The sequence below is a fragment of the Lineus longissimus genome, chromosome 16 (assembly GCF_910592395.1).
Source record: "Lineus longissimus chromosome 16, tnLinLong1.2, whole genome shotgun sequence".
NCBI lineage: Eukaryota > Metazoa > Nemertea > Pilidiophora > Heteronemertea > Lineidae > Lineus > Lineus longissimus.
Genome location: NC_088323.1, coordinates 291654 through 309083, shown reverse-complemented (window position 1 = coordinate 309083; position 17430 = coordinate 291654). Strand labels below are relative to the sequence as shown.

Sequence of the window (17430 nt, the reverse complement as noted above, 5' to 3'; positions counted from 1 at the left end):
ATGTGTTATTGTGTCGGTGTGTGGTGAAATGTGTTTGGACTGAGCAGTAGTTATAATGGCCTGGGTGTCAATTGCATGTAGCCATAGCGATTAGACTGTTGCTGTCATGATCGACAGTGGCGCCAAAGAAAGATGCCAAACCATGATATATACAATGTAATGGGTTTTTTCTGGCGAAGTACACCATTCGAGTTCCTTTGCTTTTGCCAAGTTTTTGGTATTTTTCTTGTAAACATTTTACTTAACATTCTACACTTTTAACCAAAATCAACTTCAATATCATTTAATTCAGCCGCAAATAATCAACGTAAGTAGTTTAGCAAACTCGGAATGTTTTCAGACCTTTTAAAAGTTTTAAAAGTATATCAATTTCCGTTTTCCCACTGGCTGGCTGCATTCATAAAGATACAGCATCTAGGAACGTACTGCTAATTCAGAAACCGGTTTAGACCCGAGGCAACACGGACTTTTACTAACATGACTAATGGAAACCTTTGGCTACGCTTTACTAGTTTTAAATTTGACTTTTTCACAAGTCTGCATTGCATTGCCTCTCTGCCTGCAGCTGTTTTCTTGCTTAGTACATCAGTTTATCGCTCAAAGCTCTATCAATATTTTGAGAAAAATGCTTCGCCGCATTTTCGCTTGAATTGAATAAGCATTTTAGATGTTTTATTCGCTTTTTACATTTTTCATCCCACATGCGACTCTTGAGTTCTTGATCTTTTTAAACCATGCTTTAATGATACATCTCGACCGATACACACTCAGTGTATTGTTCCATTACTCAAGGCAGTTATACTCCTCCTCAATACCCAAATTTGCATAAAGTGTACAAAAAGCTGTCAATCTCCGCTGACAGTCGTTTCGCTGCTCTTGGCAATTTCCCTGCCTAAGTATCAGGATAATTTGCATGTATGGCGCGAGATGCAATTCGCCGCTTCTACCGCCTTTCCCGTCCCTTTTTGCCTTATATTCATCACACTTTATTTCTTCTTAACCTTTTAGCTGAATTCAACTTTTCGCAATCAAAAATGTATTTTGAGCCTGTTTTTCAGCTAAAAGTTCTCCCGAAGGTTATTTCAAGAAGAGATGCCTGACGCCTACCATGGATACCTACTAGATCCTGAAAAATATTGTTCTACGCATCGTGCAGTTAAGACTTTTTCTGTGGCAGCGGCCAGACTGGGCATTTAGTGATATTTTTCTGTTGACAAAGAGAAAAGCTCCACATATGCGAGTTGCCCCCAAACAACAGACTTTTGAAGCTGGTAGAAAGACATGTTTCCTTTTAAACCTTCGATATCTTCTCTTCTCTTTCAAGGTCAGTCTAAAGGACCTGTTTACAGTACGATTAAGACGCCGCCGAAGTACGGTCATGGTAAGTAAATGACATTGTAATGCGCTGCAAATGTAGTCCCGGGACTGTAGCACAATATAGTATTGGATCAAAATTGCCGTTGCTGAATGGTCGGCTATTAAACTTATCTAACTTATCTTTACATTAAAGCATGCATGCATAGAAACCATAACGGCCAAGTTAGGAAAGACTAACACCCGTCCGCCATGTTTTGAACGACCGTCAGCCATGTTTCAAACGCCCACAGATATGGTAGACTACCAGCAGGCCGCAGTGGCGCTACTGTATTTACCAACAGAGCACTTGATGTGTAGCTCGACCTCTGTTTGAAATCGAATGCCTCTTCATCAGACAGTTCCTCAACACACGCATGGTTTTAATACTAGCAAAGCGGGAAATTGTTTTGCATCTTTAAAACTCCAAAAATAGCTGCGTGCTCCTATAACCATCACAGGGTGTCATATTCATCTCCTGATTATGTATCTTATGAATTCACTTTGCCAAAATTGTAAAAGGGCAATAATTTTAAAGGCCACTTTGAAACTGAAAATGGTACAAATGGCACAAAAGACGCCAATCTGTCAAGTTTTTACGTGAAATCAAAAACTGAAAAATATGTTCACTAACTACAACGGCTTCATGGCATACTGGTTAAGACGGTAATGATCAAGTGGCGAGGGTTCCGAGTTCGAACCCGCTGGGGGAATATTTTTCATTTTTTCTTTCAGGAGAACTTGGTGTTTGTGCAGTCAAGTGAGACGAGTAACTGGCTGTCTATCATGTTTCAAGTTCTGTTGGTCGTTTGGTGGTCGGGCGTTTGTGTTTTCTAACTTGGCCGTTAGGGTTTTTATGCATGCATGTCAGCTTTAACGATAAAATTAAACATTTTCACCAAATATGAAAGTATACTTGAAAATATACGTTTCGAGATTGCTCTACGAATCCTTTAGTCATCAACTCCAACGTGAATTCATTGTCCTGGTCTTTAAGAACACCCTCCTTAAATTTTATTCCGTCGCTTCCCTAAACTTTTCATTTTCAAAGTTGAATTAAGATATGAGGCCCGAAGCCAGACCATTAAGTGATTCTGAGTTAACATCAAGGTAATCCAGATTCTCATCCTGGAGAGTGGGTACATTGATCAGATGGCGGTACACCCTGGGCAAATAAGTCGTACACACCATTAGAAGTTGAGTTGTGCCCGCCAGTGCTATTAATTGGACAGGAATTTCGTATCTGCGATAATGGCTTCTCTCTTTTGGTTTGATAACGGTAGATCAGGATTGTTCGGTTTAATACGACCACCCCCTTCATGCCAATAGTCGTTTGTAAAAGTAATTTGTATCCTCTCGTGTTTTTTAGCTGGTAAAAGTACCCACCAGGGATCTAAGGCCATATCATCGAGTATTTACCTCACCGTTATGATGGCAATGCTGTTTATGTTACTGCGATGTTGAGTTATGCTGCCAGGTGATAAGGTTTTGATATATTTTTGACATCGACGCCGAGGTATACTGAGAAACAAGCTGCGACGATTTTTGAGAGAAAATGTTTCAAAAACATTCCAGAAGAAATCGGGCACACAAGACTAAGATACCCACGATCTCTTTTCGACGGGACTCTGGAGGATAATGCTGGCGCATCATCTTACGGTGAATTGTGCAGCAGACGATCGAAAGAGCGGATTGAGAAAATGTAGTCGTTGTAATTGTGAACAGCCATCCTATCCCAGCAGAAGTCATTGCATTCATGCAAATTGTTATTTTAACTGCATTATGACTGTTTATTTTTTATTTTCTGTTTTACAATGACAGCTATCCCAGATATGTCAAAATTGACCTCAACGTAATTTCGTCTGAAAAAGCAAAGCATTGATGGTCATTTTCGTATTTAAATGCATTTGTGTGATTACTGCAAAATTATCATGAAATCGGTTTGAATTTTTACATCCATATATATACATACCCAAGTCGTCGATGTGTAGATAATGTTCGTATCTACAGCTTTATGACAAAGGGATAATAATCGAGGTTGACGAGAAGATTTTGTAAATAACTCAGGTAGAGCTTCGTCAAGTCTAGACATTGCGTGTTTCGTTTGTAAAATATAATTTTGGAGAAAACAATTTGTTCTCCCAAGTCCACAAAATATCCATCCTGAATTATCAAGATCGATCTCGCTGCGGGATTGACCTCAAGACTGTGACGAGGTGTGCTGGGTGACGTGCTGCGGGTATTCGGTTGTCAAAGCCATCTAGGTGGTATCTGCAGCACCACCTTCTTGTTGTTTGGATGTGTTTTTTTTTAATTGCAGGCATTGTCGATGGTGCTGGGGAGGGAGAGGGTAACGACCTATTTTGGACAGCTTTTCGTCGCCTATATATATTCCAAGTTTTCCCAGCGTCTTGGGGTCAATATCGCTGTAGAGTAACCTCTGATAATTTCGGATGACAGAAACCGATGATTAACATGATAAAGCTATTCAAAAGTCTATAACTAATTCACCCTCTTCCGCTTATATAAAAAAACTGGCATAAATGAGAGCGAGGCTCTTGCCTCTTGTTCTTCTCTTAATCGATTTCTGGCACTATTTCAGGCACAGATTTTCAGATGCTCTGTGTTGGTTCCAGATCTGCTCACCTCAACTTTGGCAGCCATTTTAACCATTGCATCTGTGTTACTGTGTTTAAAATGCCGGCCAGAGAGTCTTATGAATCAACATGTCTGACGTGGCATTTGCCATGGATGTGTGCAGTGTATTTTACTGATTTTGTCTACTTACTCCTTTTCCTCTGTATTTCGCAACAAACATTCAGAGTATTTTTGTCATTGAAGATGGATTTTCAGGGGTGGGTTGTTTAAATTGATAATTTACACAGTTGGCGTTCACTTTCTCCCTGCATTACCGGCACTTAGCTGGCTGACACTGATAAAGCTGGCTTATTCTGATGTGCGTTATAGTTGGTAGCGTCCCTGTACCGGCATTATAGTTTGCTCCAAGATGATGAGAAGTTTTTAGGTACGTTTAATATAATTCAGAGAGAAACTTTAGTAATGACGTTTCTCATCATCTGAGAGCAAGTACAAAACAATGCGTATGATTTCGATATGATTTCTAGTGCGTTTTCATCATACTGATTGAATTTCTATAAGTGAGATTAGAATGTAGAGATAACTTAGTTAAACCCCGTGTTAAATTCAATAAACTTTGGCACCAGTGCTACAGCTGAATTGAACAACCTCTCCTCGGCCAATCCTTTTCTGACAACGGTGAGTTTATACTTAGATATAATATATCTATGTCTAAAAGAATATGACAAAAAATACCCTATCTACCATAGCAAAACGCAGAAAATACCATAGATAAAAATGTAAGACTAGGCAATGCATAACACGTTTTATAAAGAGTTAATGGGGATACATATTGTGGGTATCTAAGACATGCTTCTCAAAGTCACCGTTCAATTCATCAGAAAGGAAGCATTGGGTGATATGAATAAAGACTAGCAAATGCTTTTACTTCAATTTTGTACAGAAAGGGCTAGTGTAAATGTACATGGAGTTTTAGATAAAAGCATTTGCTAGTTTTTATTCATATCACCCAATGTGTAGTCGTGGTGCCAAGTCCATACAAAGCAAACCTATTATGCGTTGTTTGGTCTTAAGATTGGTTTCTACGAGAGTAGGAACCGCCGATGTCAGTTGTTTTCTCGGAAACTTAACTTAACATGAAACCTGTTGAACACGGGAAACCACCAACACTGTCTCTCTGTTAAACAGAGTCGATTAATAGATATATTTGTACTTGATGTCAAAATGAGATATTGCCCCTAGATGTCCAAAATGTTCATTTTTTCCAAAGATAGCATCAAAGCCATTTTACATACGTTCTATGATTCTTTTATCGATTATCTTTTATTTGATGTTTTCATTTTAGATTTGTTCTGACATACCAATGTTATTTACCTTCTGCTGTTGTTTTCTGATCAGGCGATACGAGTTTGTCGACAATATCAACACCATATATACATGTGTGTTGAGTTGAAGCACATAATTTGGAGTATATTTTTGCAAGTCATAGAAAGAGCCTATATGGTGAAGAACAATACAATATCATGATTCGTGCATTGTCTAAATAAATAGAAGTCGTTGGATTCCTTCCGATAGAAAAGTCATTTAGTCGCCATGCCATTGATTCAATGATACCGTACACATAATTCATGATTAGGCCTATAACTACACGCAGATTTCTTGGCAAAAAATAAATTCAAAGTGTGACATCTATTTAAAGGTACAAACGTCTTCTGATACCTTAATTAATCATTAAAGACAATGTTCCTTCCTACAAAATTTGAGATTTTAATAGAACTTGAGATTTTTTAATTATGCAAATGAACTGAACACTTACATGTTTTCCATTATGCTATTGTGTAAACCAATAAAAAACACCATAAATGCCAGATTTCATCACACTGGTGTGTGGACCTCTAATTGCAAGCAGGTTGCGTGCAAATTATGTACACACAAACGAATATGGCGTCAGGTTTTACTTTTGTCTTATTTTGAGTTCACCGCCAACAGTTGTATTCGCCCTCAACGATTAATGGAATGAAACCAGTAAAATGAACAGTGATTACCATAACAAAGTAAACAATGTACCAACATGTGCCAGATATAATCATGCAGGATGCAGATTAACATTTTCTCCATTTCTGTGATTTTACCAGATTTGGCACTCTCTGATGAACACTTTTTTGATGTCAAAAATAACAGTATTAAACAAATGCCAGGCAGGTGCAGACTGATTAATAACCAGAAATCTGAACAACAGTTATTTATTTGTTTACTTGTATTGCGATTTAAACCACTGTGAAGCTATAAGTCTCTTGAGTTAGAATTTTTTAGATCTATTCTCGATTGTCTTGTTAGAGGGCTGTGAGAGAAAAATGAGACAATATCAGCCGGCAACTAAGAACACTTATTGTGTAACGATGGCCGGGAACTGTGTACTCCGGTCTAGACGACTTTTATGGCAATGCATAACGCATTTATTAAAGTACCACTTGTACATATTTACAGAAAATTGACCAAATCATTGTAATCCCAAAGTGCAGTCGATTTATCAGGATAGACCCTGTGTTGTAATTTAATGCCACAATATGGTTGCATAACTCATATGAATCTCACAGCCTACTCGTCTGGCATGGCGTGCCAGTAGGACATTTTGAACGTGGTTGCCTATTCATGGCCCATGTGAATGCCATATCATTGCAAGCCAGCTTTCGATAGCTCCACAATACCTGATCTTTTCCTCATTTTGTCTAAGTTTCCAATAGTCACCGAGCTATAGTTACAAGGAGGATTTGCGTTGGAGAAGGTACTCGAATTATAGTGTGTATAATAATGGGACTATGGAAGGCTGTGCGAAACGAAACAGGCGATATGACCATATCATCAGAGAGTATGTATTCATGTACTGGCTCCTGAGGAACAAAGGCTTTTGCCTTCATAAGGATGTTTACCACATTGCGTTTTATTTCTATTGTCCTACTGATTATTGTTTAACGATTACTTACCTATTATCTATATTACTATTTAGTCAATGTTTAGTTAACTGCAATTATCCTGTGGTGATGTTATGTAGTTCATTCTGCTTCCGAAAGATGGCGATATTAACATTATAACCATAGACATTTCTTGTGATTTTCCGCACATATTTTATTAGTTATTTATATTTGCAAAATAACCTGACATTTTACAAATTATTATTCCAAGCCAGCAAAACCCAATCCATGTTGTAATCATGACGTGTGCACTATTTTTCGATAAAGATAATGTATGGCGATAAGGCATTTTTCATGTGAACTTGAGTTATCCTTTCAATTGTAAGGTTTTAGGGAGTTGTGCTAAAGGTGCGACAGCTTTAACACGGTAAAGATAGAATAGGTTCTGGTCTTGTTTACCAATAACAACAACAACAACAAATACAACCTGTTCAGTTATTAAGCCTGAGCGAGACTAGTTTGGCGGCCTTGCTTATCATGTGGCTTTGTTGATTCAGCTGATATCCTCGTTTAGAAGAGGTCTAATAATATGCACAATAAGATCATCATTTGATAGACAAAGGTCAAAGTGAAAGGATGACTCAAAGTCAACGAATGCTCGCAAATTGCACAAAAAAAACTGTGAAAAATTATATGGCAAATTTTAAGTCAAATCTATAACATTGCACCGAACGTGTTGAAATGAGATATTTGTATACTACGCGTATTATGAACTATCCGCTGATTATTTATTGTAACCATTATTGTGTAGTTGTTGTGTTAATTAAGTTGTTTTACTTCTATCATTGATGTGAAAAGCGATAAGATATTTAACCTGATTCACTGCTGTACTGTTGTGTTCTGTGGTACCACATGTTCCCAAGCATTTCCAGCGAGACGTTTCTTCCCCTTCCGTGGGGCACTGCCTAGCAAAAACCTGAAGGTGGCTGCAGCGCCCACTGGCAGAGGTTGAAACAAAATTCTCGGATGAAATTGTGAGACATAGGTCGTTTTGATAATCTTTAATTCTCAATGACGATCGTTTATTAAGGCGTAGAGAATCTTTTAGTCGTCAATGTTCTCCAAGAGTGGCTGAAAATAAGCCTACTCTCATCTCTGGTGTAAGATCTATGGACTAAAAACGTTTTGTCAACAGCCCTTCACAACAATCGGAAGTCCCAATCCAAAACAACCAGTTGTGATTAGTTCATTTTCTGAAATCTAAGCTTTGATTGGCCCCATCCGATCGTGTCTAGATTTGATTGGTTCATTTACTGACATATACTGCAGAAATTAAAATCAACGCCTCTGATTGGACGTGGAAATGTTTTAACCTTTTCTGGATCAAAATTCCGACCAAGACTGTGTAGAAGCTTGGTATCCTCACTCCTACTGATTTGGTGATAATAATTGAGCCTTGTTTATTTATGATATCCTGGTCACCATAGCGATTAAACAAAGCTAACTTCGTAAGTTTTGTTTAAATCCATCTCGGGTTTGCCTGATCACCTGCTCATCATGATATTTGGTTCTACCACCTGCATCATCTTAATTAGTGCATCACAAGAGTGTATCTGCTGTACTACAACAGAAAAATCACCGTGACCTTTTTTCTAAGAGCCCACCATATTCTTTTAATGAGAATCGTGGCGTATCATCACACAAGTAAAGTTCCTGCTCTGATACTTGACTGTATGACGGAGTATTCTTGTTCTGTTAAGGTTTTGGCCAGATCATTCTTAGACGAAGACCTTATGAAGAAATACGAAACGCCATAGAGACCCTTGGTAGGAAACTGATGCACAATTTCAGGCATATTAGACAATTTGTCATCAAGCCTCACTAGTACCAAGTACATGTACTATATTTTGTTTTATTTTCTGTCAATTTTAACCAATCAATATATCTTTACGTCGAATAACAAGACATTAGTTGAAGGTCTATAATCAGTAACACGTGCTCTGTTGTGCAATATGTACAGTAAATCTGGATCTAGGTGATGGAGATAGTATATGCTACTGCGACGATACCTGGCTGGTTGGATCAAAACTAAATGTTGAGCCTCAGGTTCGTGTAACTTGGGGTAGAACTATCGATGTCTGAGTTATAGTTCTATCATACCGAATCAGTACTGTTACGTTTAATTGGCACGTTTGATGTTTCAGTTGCTTTTTATTTCATAGATGTAAATTGTCATATTTCTGGGCAATTTGTCCCTGGAAAAAATAAGAATGTAGTCATTGTATGGCCAGCGCTGTAAATAATGCGTGTGTATATTATCATGAAGTCACCAAACTTGAAATACAAATGTACTGTGTCACAAATGTTCTGTAAATGATGGATTAAGTGCGTATATGGTCGCCGGCTGATAAACAGTCTGATTAGTCTCGCTCTACCGAATGAGTTCATGGTGTTCCCATCCTCTATATAACCTAACCTCCCTGCTGCATGAGACTAAGTCCTTATCAGTTGTCGACCAAGTTCGCGTAAACGTTGTTCGCTAGGCATCATCAATATTTTCTGGAAAACATTCAAGAATTTTCCAATACTATATACGATATTATACAACCGGTGTAGGCGATGTGTTGTCATCATGAGAAGGGGGTCTCGAAAGAATTGAGATATACGGGGGTGGTCATTTCGATTTTACCCCTCCTGTCGGTAGTTTCAGTTGTGCCAATAACCTGTTGAACTGTAAAATGGCGTGACGTCACAATGTATAGGTGTGTCGTATTTGAATTGTATATAGCAAATCAATCCTGAAGGCAAAACGGTTTTCTCCATTGTTCGCTCCTGGTGCTTCTGGGCTTTGCTTCGGTGATGTTGGTATCTTTCACAACGCCGCCTATTGGCAAGGTCTTGAACCTCATCAGCCATTTTGGTGTTTCACCTATTGCATCATAAAGAAACAGTGTCGCACAGCTAGTGTGCTATGGGACACCTTTTTAACTGGAAAATACTTTGAAGGATATCATTTTTTGCCATTTATATACCATTTCCACTAAGAAAGTATATTTAGTCCAGACTAACCAAACCGGCTTCAGATTTTATAAGCATTTGATGTAAACTTTTTATTGTCACCATATTACACGAAAATCGCACCGTTAGGCGGCGTGTTGCATCGCGGTCCCTCTGGGTCAGATCAAGTTTTAACCGGGATTTTCTAATTTTAATACAAAAGGGTTTTTCTGAAGTTTCCGGCACTTTACGCGTGTTTTTCATATCCGGGGAGTGTTTCACCGTCTTCTCGTACTGGATCAGCATATTGGGTGGCATTTTGTGATCGAAAGATATTGCCAGAGTTAATGTTTAATGAATTAATGGGCTGTGGAACATTAGAAAACACGCGTTATGTGCGGCCGGATTTGGGGACAAAAGGGTGGCATGTTTTTGATATGTTTGCGACATGTCTATCCGTACACCGCGTGTATTTGTAAAGATGTAAATAGATGTGAACAGTGTACAAAATAAACAAGATGTTATTGTATTAGATTAAATTACCGGTAACTTTATTGTAGCAATGGTCGTCTTATTCAGATGAATTGGGTGGCAAGATTGTTCCTGCTGCCCCTTTTTGGGTTATACTTGACGAGAACAAGAGGAGAAGGGTTTAGTTTGTTTCCAAATAATGCCGCGCCAGCATCGTTAAATAATGCTGAAATTGATATCTGATGTATGAGTTAATGTGTAAACAAAAACCAGTTTAGCAATTCATGTTTCCGACTTTTGCTTATAAGGATGACTCGTTATAGTTATATCTAGAATTGAAATTGTTTTGAATCGCTTCGTGTCAAGGCTTGACAGTGCCAACCACACACGTTATGTTGTGTATGGTTATGTTTCACTCACTTACCAGAATTCCTCGAATCAAAAACCGGGCGCCATCTTGGTTCTCCAAAAACCTGAATAAATCCGTGGTGCTGATGTTTGCAGGTCCATGTACACATTGTTACTTTTTACATCGAGCAATCAAACCAACTAACATGGCGACCGCCCGGTGAATTCGATGAATAAAAATGCACTGCTTAGGTGACGTGCACATTTCTTGTTTTTGTTAAGAGTAATTTCTACATTATGCTAGTATTTTCTCCAATCTTGTACCATAACCAATTTTTCTTGTTGTCGACATTATTCCATATTCTGTGCACGTTGCTTGCAATCTCTGAATCAAAGCTGACCGCAGTGTATCGTCGTGTATAGCCAAGAACGTGGTCTGGTACATGGCAGTGTTAAGCCAGGAGTTCTTCCCACGTAGATTACCAATGCACTCGTCCCCAGGCCGGAATACTGTATATTGTTTAGGACCCGCTCTCAACCTGATATTGTCATATCCTCCGGGGGTCACGTGACATTTTTAGTTAACCTCATTGGCCGGCTTCTTCAAAGCCACGACGGGTGCTCTATTGCGAGAATCTCAGATTTTTGTAGCCTTAGTCTTTCCGTTTGAAAAAAAATCGAAAATGTCGTTGAAAGTTAACGCCTCCCCCAAATCACGGACATACAAATACCAGTATTTTAAAACATAGTGCAGTAGCTGACTCGATATGGCTAAGACATGTTAGATGGTGTGCATGTAAAAACCTACGTGGGACTTGCTTCTTATATGACCTCGCTCTAATCTAGTCTTGTATCAGGCAATATTTTATCATGCGTGATTATTGACCTCAGGTGGCATTTGTGTTGCGCACGCGCATTTTTGAAGCGGTGGTGCGAAAAGTCACCGGGTTTAAACATTGAATTGAGAAGTTGCTTAGTAACCTTTTTGTTTTGTTTATTTATAACTATCAATATTTTGTCTTTTTATCAGATATTTTCATCTGGCTGTTCTACCCATATTATTCATATATATATACATCAAGTAAATAGAGTAAATGCATGAATGTAATGGTATGACTATGGTCATGTGCAGTCATACCTTCATGATCATTCCGTTATGATTCTAGTTATATTGTGTCTTCTGTGTAGTTAAACTCCCATTGATGATCACCAATCATTTAGCTTTAACCCATTTCAACCGACATTATATTTTACATTGTTTCGAGTTCTCCAAATGCGTTCACCAATATAAGCAAATCACTGTGAACAAGAATGCTAGTAATGCTGAGGAAGATGTCGTCTATTCATTACCTTATTTACATTGAGTGTAGTCATAACATTAAGTGGAGTAATTTACAACGATTATGAACATTGGAAACGAAAACCAGCAAGAATAATATCTTTATTGTAAGAGTAATGTGGTAGCAGGAACGTCTTAGCTCTAGAAGGTCTAAACATGTCTATTATGCATTGGTGCACAACACACTCAGCTGCCGTGAGACGCACTGATGTACCGCGCACAACTGTCGAGATTTGCCAAATGATGATATGTCAGAACTCTTTATCCTAACGAAATGGCGCACTTCAGTGTCGTTTTCAAATTGGTTTTAAGTTTCAATTTCAAGACCTTTATACATCAAGGAACATCGCGACGCTGAATGTCAGACCTTTGACTGGGCGAATAAAACGGGTCTATCGAATAGTAGGCCCATTAACAAAACAATCAACCTTTTCTTAGGCTTTAGCAATCATGTAAAGAATAATCTTATAGCACATGTTATGTACGTTTCAAATAGATTGTGAATTAGCCGTTAATAATCAAGAACACTTCACGAAATCTAAAGTTGCGCAGATGTGTTCAACTCTTCCCTTTTGAGAAAGCTGCAATCGTAAGTCAAGATTATTCGCCGCCTGTTTACCAATAACAATTCTAAACTATCCTAACGAAATGTGATAAAACGTGAACAATATACACATCAACAATACACTCTAGCTATTAAGTCATTAAACTTAAATCTGGTCAATACGACAGTGACTCACCAGGGGGTGTTGTTTGGACATGAGGTGGCAGCACTGTTCCCAACGTGATGTGGTCGAGGTACTGACCCCGACGTTTGATTTAGCATGTTTGACCTCAACTCTTCCTGTGCCCGATCTTACACTTCGGGTCTTATACCAGCGTACTTTACTTAATACAGTTATATGGTCCGATTAAAGTTATGTGAAGTTTTCAGTTTTGAATAAAAGGAAATGATAACCAAGTAAGGCTCTGTTGACTAAAGGGAAGTAGGAAGGTTAAAGACGAACATTCATCACGAGCTCGAGTACCGGGTTTTATGGCCCGCGTGAATGTGTGGCGACATTATTTTAAGGCCGACTCGTCAAACAAAAGATAAAGTAAAGTTGCTTCAAAACCCAGGATCTAGTCATGTGACAGCTATGAAATTATATCAACTATCACTGTGGGTTTTTGCTTCTGCAGACGTCCAACAGTAGTATCTTATCATGTTGAAGTTTAGTTTGGAGCAGACTGAGGTAGATGTCTTTAGCATCACGATACAAAAATAAAACAATTTACACCTATGTGTGCTGCCTTTAACTAACGTTTCTTCCTTTAATGCTATTCCAATGAATTCTAATGACACCCAGGTGAGTTGTATGAAAATGTTCTTGTATCATGATTTGCGCAAGTTGTCTTTTCACATCCATACATCGTCAAATATGTCTTAAGCTGTGTTTTACATGACATTGAGTCGATCTACGACTGCTTGAAGGGTTTAATGTCGAGCGTAGCACTATACAGGACTTTTTTTATCATTGTATTCATGTATTGTAATACAGTAGAGTGCCCACTAATTGAGATTTGCATTTCACGAGTGAGTTTTATTTTTCTCTTTCCTAAACAATGTGAAAACCTCAACACCGTGTGTGGTTTCATCTGTTGTTTCTAATCGATTGGTCAAATAAGCTTAGAGCGAACAAGCTTGATCTTGGTACGAAATGTCGCTGTCGTGTCAGTCATGGAAAATAGAGCTAATTACCTTCCACAATAGCAACAAAATAGTGCACCACTCTCTCATCCAAGTGGTCGTTTCGTATAAGTCCCTTAGTAGCTACTCAAGATAAAAAATAATGCTTCCTTTTTGTAGTTTTAGGTGAGGAGATACTAGTAATTTGATTCACAAACCCCAGCGAAGATATTGTAAAAAAAATTAATCACCGAAATTAACTGAGCTCTAAGATAGCATAAGTCTCCGCTTCCCTAGTACATGGCAAGCTTATACAATTGAGTCAATGGTAGGTATTAATGTGTTAGCAAAGATTCAATATATACTTCTTCCTGATGGTATTTTAAAAGTAGCAAATATTTGTACTTGTCATAATATTCCCTAGCAGAAAATACATTGATCAATGAACAATCAGTTACCTTGCGTCTTCAAATGACTGCATTGAGTTATGAACAGGTATGTCGATATGGCGTTGCTTCCTCCTGCAGGTTTTTCAAGCGCGTTTGATAATATAGTGCAAACCAAATATATCGTTGAACGCCATTTATAAACACTTTATGCCTATCTTTGTATGTATTGAGACGTCTGAGATAGCAACCGTAGGTAAGATAATGATGAGAACATTAATACCAACGATTTGGAATACTACCTCTGTCTTGAAGATTTTGCTCTTTTGTTTTCTTGCAGTGATCTTTTCAAAGGTTGAATACGCTATTAACGGTATAGTGAGATGTACCGGTCATTGTGCGTTTCATTGAAAAAGTATAACTGATCTAACGAAAGGATGATACTAACCTATTATAACCCATATTATTACCAATTTGATAACATCTTCCTTTGAAACGTTCAACAGCACAAAGCTAACGTTACTTTGAATAATCTATAACGTCACGTTAAGTAACAATAAAGATGTTAATCTCTTTCGTGTATCCCTTTTCATTTTTCACGTTAAGCTAACATGGTTTTGAACAACCCAGCTAACCAAAACGTATTCACAAAAGTCTAACTTCCGGGGGGTGCCCCAGGGTGCGCCCTGACGCGCTGCCAGCACTTAAAACCTGTTGGCTTTTGACAAATGTTACCAATCGTGTTCCCGCCAAGCTAAGTCCTGTGCCTGGCCTGGAGTACATATCATGTGAGGCTGGCGTTGCACGCAAACAGCCCGACTTGGGTCGAAAAGTTTGACGCTCATTCTTGGCCAGGCATTGTCCGTATTTTGGCTAGGCTGAGTGATTGTTTTAGATACCTTAGACTTTGAATACATTTTGTTCAGCTGCTGTGTTGCCTCTGTGAAATCACCTAGAGAATCTGAGTTTCCTCGTGAAATGGACTCAAGTCAACAACGATACCTTAGTTATATTAGAAGCTTGGTATACGGTATCAATGTTAACTATTTTTGATGGGTAAATGGTGTCTATTACTGATTACGTATATGTAACTCATTCCGTGCTCGTTGCTTATGTTACCATTTATTTCTTAACCTTTTGGTTGAGTCCTCGTTGAATAATTTCTAAATTCGTTTCATATATTATTATCCAGACATGCCAGATAGCGATGATTACATGTATATGGATTTCTGAGTCTGTTACTTTACACACTTAATATATTCAAGCCGGCAAAAGATGGTTCTATTATATTATGAGTAAGCTATACCTTATCATCCTTTTGTTGTATTAATGTTATCGTAAGGGTTTATTCCCAAGAAACACTAATATTACCACATGAGTCTGTGATTATTAATCACACCAGCACCAGATACGGTGGCACGTTGCTGTTCCTCAAGATCTGGTGGTGGACTTTCATTAGGATTCGCCGATATTGTTACAAAAGGGTTTTTGTTATTGACGACAGGTGGTGTGCATCGACCATGAATACAATGCCCAAAGGCGGCTTCATGCCATTTTCTCAATGTACATCTTGGTTGTTTTCTCATTCTTTATAAATTTTCCAGTAGTTTTTGTTTTGAACTCTTTTGGGGACGCCATGTGCCGCAATACCTGAACAATTCCGGCTGAATAGAGAATCAATTGTTTATATCTTCGGCACCAGCTCTTGTTACTTAATATACATAACTCGTGAGATATCAATATCGTGCTGTGTCCCCCTTCTCGTTGTTTCCCTCTAGCTCATTCTTGATCGTGTCTGAGAAACCTACAGTGTGCACCAAAAAGGCCCTAAGCTCTCTTGTCAATGTGTGCCACAGGCGCTCTCTCTTTTCCATATTATGTCATGTAAGCTGATCACAGAATACTCTTGCTTCATCTTTACAAAGCCAATTGCTAATCCTGTCGTAGTCTTTCTCTGCATCCATAGATTATTCTAAGCAATAGCAGGATTTGCATTTGTGACAAATGAAACAATCAGGCGACATATGCAGCGACCAACACAGTCAACAATAAGGGGCTGTATCGCCAAAAGGTGGCAGTATAGTTAGCATTCCTCATTCTGCGGGAGATGTCATGCGGATCAATCTGATTTTAAACAACTGAAACTAGTGTATTCATTCAGTTCCACAGATATTCCTAATTCACATGTAAACACGTTTAAGCTTCCTACTCTAACCTTTGGCGACGGTAGGGTATGGAACGTATTACCTGATGTAGGACTGATTCGAACATCACGTGTTGCCGAGGATTGCTCCAGAACCATATAAGTAATTGTCAGAAATATTGACATAACCATTCATTTGAAAGTTCACCATTAGAGCATGTTGTTCATAACAACATGGCATTAAGTTTAACTTGGCGTTCAGTCTAATGGTCTTAACTGTAGGAGATCACGTTAAAGGAAACGCATATGCACACGACTTCCAATGCGAGTGGGGAGTCTGAAAGGTTTCTTAACCCCTCCATTGCCTATGCTTTACCTTTAAGTATAGTGATACATATAACCTGTTTTGGACAACTGGGATCAAGCTCTTGGTGATGGTGATATTTTGTTTCAAATTAGTCCTTCTCCAGAGTAAAAACTGTTAAAAGAACGATGTTTACACGGTATAACTTAGTGTAACAGTGGCAATGCATAATGACCTTTAGTGTAAACCCAAGTATGCCGTACTGCCCGTACATAGTGTGCGTTCCGTATGTAAAATGTACAGGTGCTGCGACATACATGTGGTGAAATTGATTAGTGTAAATAATTGTAGCTTTAAAACTGAGAATAATAGTCAATGGGTGTGCAAAGCTGCTTCGGGATTTGATATTAAATCAGCATTTTTGAAAATAAACGTGTCTTCGAGTTTTCAATTTCAAAGCAAGACACCTTCTTGGAGCAGGTTTGCTCTTGACGAAATACAACGTATTCCCTGCCCAGGTAAGACTGGGAGTAGCTCACGTATCCTTGGACGGCAAACCTGGTTAGTTTAGGGACTGTTAATTAGAATATAGTCCATTCGTCTGGCATTGGACCCTTGTGTATGTCTCCGGAAGAGTTGGCAGCTCTTATAGCCTCCTTAAAGTAGCTGATATAACTGACGAACCTTATGTATCTAGGACAGCATCTGGACACTTATGCCTCTGGTAGAGCTTCTATCTCACTGTGCTCGACAAGACGGGTCCAACGTACCTGACTTTGACACTTTAAAATAGCCTGTTTGCCAGTCGCTATGAACCTTACCTAACTCTGTGATATCTCGTAACCGAGGTAGCTCAAGCATCTGTACAGTATCAAAACCCTTGCATCTCTGTTAAGAGTTTCTTACTGCC

At 38.6% G+C, this 17430-nt stretch overlaps 1 protein-coding gene across 3 annotated transcripts in view; it reads left to right on the top strand.

The window, feature by feature from the left end:
- The window catches only part of LOC135500193 (uncharacterized), a 196647-nt gene extending 179695 nt beyond the window's left edge, over positions 1-16952 (top strand). For all 3 annotated transcript variants that reach the window (XM_064791446.1, XM_064791447.1, XM_064791445.1), the window contains 2 exons: positions 1325-1381; positions 2723-16952. In XM_064791446.1, coding sequence (XP_064647516.1) covers positions 1325-1381; positions 2723-2817 — 152 coding nt within the window. In that variant the 3' untranslated portion in view covers positions 2818-16952. The remainder of the gene's footprint in view (positions 1-1324; positions 1382-2722) is intronic.
- Positions 16953-17430: the final 478 nt, after the last annotated feature.